Raw genomic sequence first — 7,167 nt, forward strand, 5'->3', positions numbered from 1 at the left:
AGATTGAGAAGGACACCGGCAGCAACATGTGCTGACTGGGGCTGCTCCCTGTCCTACAGGTGAGCTAGAGCACCAGATTTGTCCAGGCTCTTTGCTGGGTGCCTCTCCAGGGAAAGGGACTTCGCCTAGCCTCACTGCTCCGTGTTTCACTTCCCCTCCTGTGAGCCAGAGCACATGCTGCCCCCTTCTGTCCTTTCCCCGGGATCAGTCTTGACTCTGCAGCCGAGACCCAAATGTTTTCCCCAGGGCAGCAGCTCCCCGCTCCCACGACACCAGAGCCTCCAGGGCTTCTGCCCAGATTCATCCTTACCGAGGCAAAAGCGCTTGGGGGAAGCCACTTTTCCCAGCAGCCGCAGTCGGGAGCGAGAAGTCACGGTAGGAATTGCTGTAGAGAGCCTCCGGGAGGGCTGTCTGCAACCCCCAACCTTGACAGCAGCTATAGTGGACAAACATTACGCACAGAGGCTGCCACTCCAAAGCAGCTACACCACACCTCTCCTAGGGCAGCTCCGGGCTCAGCCAGGCTGCCCGTCCCAGGCCCACGGGTACCAGCACACCTTCTGACCCCCACAAAACCACGGGGCCAACAGGCTGCTAGCCCACATTGGCAGGAGGCCAAATAGTGCTAATTAGTACAGCACTTGGGGCACGAGCGCATTTCCTGGGCTCCTACCTGTGCTGCTTCCAGAGACTCCCCACTCCCCACACTCTGTTCCTGTCCCATGCTGCAGCCCAGGCCTTCCCCCTTCTCCCTTCTAGCTGCAGCATCAGTCCCCCCCCAAGCGTCCCCGCTTTGCATGAGGCAACTACCAGGTGCAGAATTACTTTGCATCTCTGTGTCCTGGGGGGTGGGTTTGGGAATGGCGGAAGGTTGTGTCAGCTGCAAAGCCCCGCTGGGATGCTGAAGCCTGGATTTGGCAGCCGGCATCAGCTTCACCTTGGTACCTGGGAAAGAGGGAGGGTTTTGCAGACCCAGGGAAGCGGTCATGTGCTGGGGCTCTCTCCAGCGACCCGGCTCACCTGGGGGCCGGGGGAGCCTCGTTCCCGGGGCACCGAGCCCCTTGCCGGCCTTGGGGAGCTCCAGACCCAGAGAGGCCCGTGCCCGGGGGAGAGAGAGCCTGCCGCCGCCACGGCCCGGGGACCGGGCGGGGGTGCGGGGGCGGCCCGCGGGGCCCGGCCCGCCGCAGGGGGGCTGTCCGGCACCGCGCCGTGCTGCTTTACGGGACAGGGCCTGCGGGCCGGCGAGGTGGGAGCCAGGCCGCGCTGCGCCGGGGCAACGGCCAGCAGCGGGCTGCGGGAGGCACCGGGGCTCCCCGCGGGCCGGGCCCAAGGCGGCGGCGGCCTCGCAGCCACCCATGCTCGGGCGGGCAGCGGGCGTGGCGCTGTCCGGGGCCCCCTCGTCGAGGGGCGGCAAGTCCTGCAGCGGCGTGGAGGTGACGGGCCCGGCGGCGACGGGCCACAGGGCGCTGCCCTCCCCCGGGCCCGGCGAGGGCTCCGCCGCAGCGGCCGTGCCGAGGCGCAGGCGGGTGGCGATGGCGCGGCACTCCTCCTCGAAGAAGCTGAGGTAGAGCGGGGAGAGCGGCGAGCGCGGGCCGCCTACGTGCCGCAGAAGGTCGGGACAGCCCGGCGAGCCGGAGCCCGCCGGAGGCTGCTCCGACCGCCACATCCCGCCTCACGGCCGCCGCCGCCAGCCGCTCCCGCCTCAGTGCCGCCGCGCAGCGCCCCCTGCCGCCGGGGAGGCCCACCTGCACCCCTCCCGCCTCCGCGCAGTGCCCCCTGCCGCTGTGGAGGGCCACCCGCACCCCTCCCGCCTCAGCGCCTCCGCGCAGCCCCCCCGGTGGCCCCTCCCGGTGTTTCCCCCGCCCCGCCCCAGCAGCCCCCAGTACGAGGCAGAGACTTGGCTTCACAGTGGTTTAATGCGAACGGAACCAGGACGTTACACTGGACAGGGTGGAGACAGCTGGGTGGATGGCAGCCCCGCGGCAGGACAGGCAAGAGGAGGGGGCTGCCCCAAGCAGGGGCCGGCAGCAGCGGGGGGACAGGGGCTGAGCCCCGCTGCAGGCACGGCCACCTCCACCGGCGCCAGCCTCCATGCTGCCCCACAGCCCTTCCTGGGCCGAGCCGGCCCCCGGAGCAATTCCCTCCCGGTTTCAGTGACTTCTCCTCCCTGAGAGCCACCTCCCAGCCCACAGCACCAGTTCCTCATCAGAAAACCCAGGAGACATTAGGGAGGCCTTGGGAGCCGTGGTTGGCAGGAACGGGAGGGCAGTCACTGCAGGCCTATGCTCCAAGAAAGGCTCAACTGTGCCACCACGAAGTGACCAAGCACTTAAAAACCAGCCAGCCTTGACCTGAGGAGCCCCCGAGCTGAGGCCCAACCTCGCTCATCGCAGCTGTGGCAGCTGGAGAAGCCTCCAAAGAACAGTTCTGCTGCAGCAAGTCACAGCCTCGTAGTCCCCCTCAAGCTCTGAACGCTTCCCTGACCAGTCTTGTGTCCTTGCTTCGACACAAGTAACTGCCTAGCTCACTGCAGAATAGGGGAGAACACACAAAAAGCCATTGTTACTTCTCCTGCTTCATAAGCAAATGTCTAACCCAGGACTGACCGACCATCTTCTGCCGTCTCTTTCTGGAGAGGTGGCCTCACCCCAGGCCCCACTGCTGGGCTCCTCCTGTGGCAGCCATCACGGCCACACACTACAACAGCCACCACCAGCCCCCTCCTGCTCCTCCTCAGCCAGACCTGTCTCCTCCCCTCTGCAGCTGGGGTGCAGGATAAGGTCACCACGGCTCAGGATGCTGCTGGAAACACCACCACAGCAGCCCGCGGCAGAGCAAGCTGTGGCGTTTTTTAAACCCTGGGCCAAGGCATCACAGCATACGCTGCTACAGCCCAGGTTATCCCAGCTTCCACATGCCAAACAGCCCACGCAGAGCATCATGAGAGCACACGTCATGGAAACCCCTCAAGCTGCCAGCAGCACATTAGAAAGGAGGGGGATTAACACAAATACACCAAGCAGGTCTGCAATGCAGGAGGCTGAGAGCAGGGTTAGAGTAGGTCTTGGGTCTCAGCACTTCCAGACAGTGAAGAATGGGGATTTCATGCAGGGTGAATGGGGTGGACAAGAGACCAACACACCCAGGCACCTACTCACTGTTTTGGATAAGCCTTACTAAAACTCTAATACCTGATGCGATCACTGACCAACATGACAACTGCTATTCTTCAGAGTCTCCTGCAGAGATGCTTGGGGCTGCACAGACAGGGGAATGAAGGTCATCTCATACCTTCCTGTACAGGGAGAGAGGCAGCTCCTACACCATAATGCCATAAGCAAGTTCCTGCTCCACACCTATTCACATCTGCCCCTAGGTGTGGGAAAACACACTCACTTGCCTACATTTTCATACCTTTAGGCCAAGACCACAGCCCAGTAGAACAAGCTGCTGCCAGTTACAAAAGAGGAAAATACTGAACAAACTGGGAGCTTCAAGAGAGGAAAAGCTGGTTCAGAGAAGACAGATTTAGTGTAAAAATAAATGTCATTTTTGCAGAAGGAAGGGTGGAATGGAGGAAGACAGTGCCAGGTGCTCCTACTGGCGCACTTTCCCTGGGACATAATTCCTATCAATAGTCTCCTCTTGCAGGAACATATGTAAGCAGCGCTCGTTCTGTGCCAGTGGGTGTCCAGCAATTCTGAAAGAAAATCAGATGTGGAGATTAGCACAGCCACCACCAAGACCCCCACACCTCCACCCTCTGTAGGGAGTGAGTAAGGCACAATTCTTCGCTAACGGGCAGCCAGTTCCAAGCACACCCGCACTGGGCTCAGGCCAAGGTCACCAGATCCATGTGCAACAGGGCCAGCAAGAGCTGCACAGGGTGTTCCCTCCCATACCATGCCCTGCAGCAGGGCATGAGCATCCTGAGCCAACAATACCCTGTCAGTGGGTCTCTGCAGCACAGCTATTCTGCTATTTGCTTCACTCTCAGAAGAGAGCGCTGAACACAACCCACACTCAAGGCAGGACTTGCTTCAGAACTGTGGTTTCATTACCCGGCTGCAGGCTCCAGCCTTTAGCACGGCACCTGCGTGCAGCAGATCAAGACTCCTTCCTGGTCAACCCACAGCCCTCTTCTACCAGCAGTAGCTGGAAAGGCAGCATACAGCAAACCCAGGACATCAAGCTTACTTGTTAATAAACTGTTCTAGTCCCTGTCTCCGCTCCTCAATGAAGGACTCCTCAAAGATGCCTTCGTCTCCTCGGAAGGGCAGCTGTCGTTTCAAAGCTTTTCCAGGCAGCGGTGGCACTACAATCTGAAAGCACAGGATCACCCTGTCAGCAGAACGGCCACCTGCAAGCGGATATCCTTTGCCATTTGACACTCATCTCCAGCCCCATTATGTGGATAGAGATCAAGCCCCAACAGCTGCCCACCACCACAGCCTCTCTTCTGGGCAGCTCAAGATTATCGCTACAACTGTTCCCATATGTCCTGGTTTCAGGAATGGGCAGGTCTGAGCCAGGCCTCACCTTACTGTCTCGTTCCAGCTCATTCTTCAGCCATTCAAAGTCGCTGTATCGTCTCCTCACACATGACTCCTTCAATTTGAAGATTGGGAGGTTTGTCTGTAACGAAGAGAAGTAGTTAATCTGCAGGTTGCTTTGGAAGCCATAAAGTATTTCAACATGTAATTGAAGCCTGAAGCTGCATTTAGAAAACAAAGTCCCCTGAGAAGGAGGCATCACGAGAACATGCAGCTTCTTTATTCAGGACAGAGCACAAGCACTGAAGCCCTTCAGAATCAAGCAAGCACTTGCCAGGCTACTCAGAGCCAGCCATTCCCTCCCCCTCAAGTGACTATTTCAGGAACACACCCCCTCCCAGGGGCACACACTGGAACTGGGCCTCACAATACAGAGGAGGCTGTTTTTTTTTCCCCTGAGTTCACTCCGTTTCGAAGTGATCTACCAGAGAGCTTCACAGCAGCCTGCAGAGGAAAAGAACCTCCGACCCAACACTGGTGTTTCCATGGAAGAACTAAGGGAGGAAATCTTGTCCCAGTAACTGTTCAAGGCCAGACCTCCTGCTACAATATTCTCTCAGAACAGACCGCCTACCCTAACAGGCGAGCAGCTTTTTCATATCTGGCTTGTGTCACTGGAGGAACATGCAGCAATTCCCCACCCTTCTCCCCCGCCACCAGAGTCTAAAGACTGACAGCTACAGTAACTTCACCTTTACCCTGAAACATTTAAGGAACTGAGATAGCAAAACCTTCTGACAAGCAGCACCCAGATGAACACAGGTATTGCTGCAACATGTTTCGCAGGTCTGCGAAATAAAACCTGCTTTCAAAGCACCACTGCAAGAGCTAGTTTCAGTGGGACTAAGGTTCCCATTGCCACCTGCCAGGCACCCTTTGGCAGGCTGATGGAAACCAAGCATCAGAACAGAAAAAAGCAAACATCCAATTCTTCTGAAAGGCAGTGAAGACAGCACTTAAATCACGCTACGAACAGAAGTCAACGCCAGCACCGTAATATACACTAAAGCTAGCTTGTGTCAGGGGAAGCTCAATTTTACTTCCTTCAGCTATCAGATGCAGAGCTGTGAAGAGGTCCCCAGTTCGGCTTGGTTAAGGCCCAGTGAAGAGAATCCTGCAAGAAGTCCTCAGCCTGCTACACATACTCCTGGATCATGGGCTCTTTGTAAAGTGATCAAGCTGACTCAGAAGGGGTATCTAGACTGCACTATGATCAGGTCCCAAGATACTGCTAGCTAGCTTTCCTCCCCTGCTTGAGATAATCAGCTGCATGCAGTCATGCCCTGCTCAGCAACCACCCAACGGTGCCCCAGTACCAGGCCTGGGGCTCTAGAGAGGGGACTGAGGCAGCACCCTCCTTGTCCTTGTGCATACCAGCCCTCACTGGATGCCGAAGGGCCCCAGCAAACCCACCAGCTGCGAGCGCTCTGACCTTGAGCCCTGGCCCGCCGGAGAGCCGTAGGCAAGCTGCCAGCCCCAGCCCAGCACTGCCCGGCTTGCAGGGCCGGGGCTCACCTCCTCAGCCCCCCACCGCTGCAGACAAGCACAGCCCCTGCCTGGCTACCCCGAGCCCCTGGAGCTACGCCCTGGCCGGGCTCCCTACGTACACACCGCCGCTTCCCGTCCCGTCCGCGCAGACCGGGCTCGGCCAAAGCAGCGAGACCACCCTGGCCCTCCCCCACCCCGCCGCGGCCGCCCTCCCCTGGCCATCCCGGCACTGCGCACCAAGCGCTGCCGCCCCTCCCCGGGCCGTACACCCGGCCACCGGGCAGCCCAGCCCCGCCCGGGCCAACACGGCCCACGGCCGGCCCCGAGGCCTGCCCCCCCGCCCCGCCCGCCGGCCCCCGGGGGCCGCACCCGCATCCGGAGCTCGTAGCTGGTGTATCTGGCGCGGCCCATGCCCACGGTCTGTGGGTTGAAGATGTCGATCTCGAGGAAGTTGCTGGGCGGCCCGTACGCGTCCGTCAGGTCCTGCGGCTTGGCGTTCAGGCGCCGGGTGTCCGCCACCGCCGCCTCCGACATGGTGGTGCCGCCACCGCCCCGCCCGGCCCGCCCGCTGCCGCAGCCCGCGCCGCCCCGCCCGCGCACAATGCGACGTCGCCTGCCCACCGCCTGCATAACGCAGCGGTTAGCCAGGGTTCGGGGCTCTCCAGCCGCCGCCCCGCCCGCGCACGCCAGCGCCGCGGCCGGCCGCCGCCTGCATAAGAGGAGCGGGTATTCAGAGCCAAGGGCACGCAACGGCGCGGCCCCGGAATCTGCACGCCGGGCTCGCTCTCGACGGTGTCCCCGCGCGCGGCCTACCCAGCCGGGCCCCCGCGGGGCGGTGCAGAGCCCGAGACCGAGTCAGCCACGCTGGGCGCCTGGGCTGGGAGCCGGGGCGCGGGGCCGAAAAACGTACATAGGGTCTGCTCCATACAGCGTCCTGGGCGGGGCCAGCCCCGGGCGCTATATGACACGGGGCGTGCCGGGGCCCCGGAACCTGGTTGCCGCGGTTCTGACAAACGGACCGGGAGCGGGACGCGGGCTCGTCACGGCTTGCGCTGGGGCGTGTCCCGGAAACGGGCTCCTGTCCGTGACGGGACAGGGCAAGGGAGCAGCAGTCTTGGGCCCGCAC

At 61.2% G+C, this 7,167-nt stretch overlaps 2 protein-coding genes across 2 annotated transcripts; both read right to left on the bottom strand.

Moving 5' to 3' along the window:
- Positions 1–146: 146 nt before the first annotated feature.
- On the bottom strand, positions 147–1,711 carry LOC142087663 (uncharacterized). The gene is made up of 3 exons (XM_075162121.1): positions 1,021–1,711; positions 826–945; positions 147–436 (listed from the first exon to the last, which is right to left on the bottom strand). The coding sequence occupies exons 1-3, from the start codon at positions 1,664–1,666 to the stop codon at positions 147–149; spliced, it is 1,056 nt and encodes a 351-aa protein (XP_075018222.1). The 5' UTR covers positions 1,667–1,711.
- A 186-nt stretch (positions 1,712–1,897) lies between these two features.
- Positions 1,898–6,637, bottom strand: SNX12 (sorting nexin 12). Its single transcript, XM_075162127.1, has 4 exons — positions 6,411–6,637; positions 4,540–4,635; positions 4,198–4,322; positions 1,898–3,700 (listed from the first exon to the last, which is right to left on the bottom strand). The coding sequence occupies exons 1-4, from the start codon at positions 6,573–6,575 to the stop codon at positions 3,598–3,600; spliced, it is 489 nt and encodes a 162-aa protein (XP_075018228.1). The 5' UTR covers positions 6,576–6,637; the 3' UTR covers positions 1,898–3,597.
- Positions 6,638–7,167: the final 530 nt, after the last annotated feature.

This window comes from Calonectris borealis, chromosome 13 (assembly GCF_964195595.1).
Source record: "Calonectris borealis chromosome 13, bCalBor7.hap1.2, whole genome shotgun sequence".
Taxonomy (NCBI): domain Eukaryota; kingdom Metazoa; phylum Chordata; class Aves; order Procellariiformes; family Procellariidae; genus Calonectris; species Calonectris borealis.

What these genes read in the sequence shown, in the direction of transcription:
- LOC142087663 (XM_075162121.1), bottom strand. Translation starts at nt 1,666, where the DNA reads ATGTGGCGGTCGGAGCAGCCTCCGGCGGGCTCCGGCTCGCCGGGCTGT. An exon ending in GAGGCTCCCCCGGCCCCCAG is followed by an intron (nt 946 to 1,020) that starts GTGAGCCGGGTC and finishes CCTCTTTCCCAG; the next exon opens with GTACCAAGGTGAAGCTGATG. An exon ending in CCAGGACACAGAGATGCAAA is followed by an intron (nt 437 to 825) that starts GTAATTCTGCAC and finishes TGTCCACTATAG; the next exon opens with CTGCTGTCAAGGTTGGGGGT.
- SNX12 (XM_075162127.1), bottom strand. Translation starts at nt 6,575, where the DNA reads ATGTCGGAGGCGGCGGTGGCGGACACCCGGCGCCTGAACGCCAAGCCG. An exon ending in AGCTGGAACGAGACAGTAAG is followed by an intron (nt 4,323 to 4,539) that starts GTGAGGCCTGGC and finishes CTGTGCTTTCAG; the next exon opens with ATTGTAGTGCCACCGCTGCC. An exon ending in CTAGAACAGTTTATTAACAA is followed by an intron (nt 3,701 to 4,197) that starts GTAAGCTTGATG and finishes ATTTTCTTTCAG; the next exon opens with AATTGCTGGACACCCACTGG.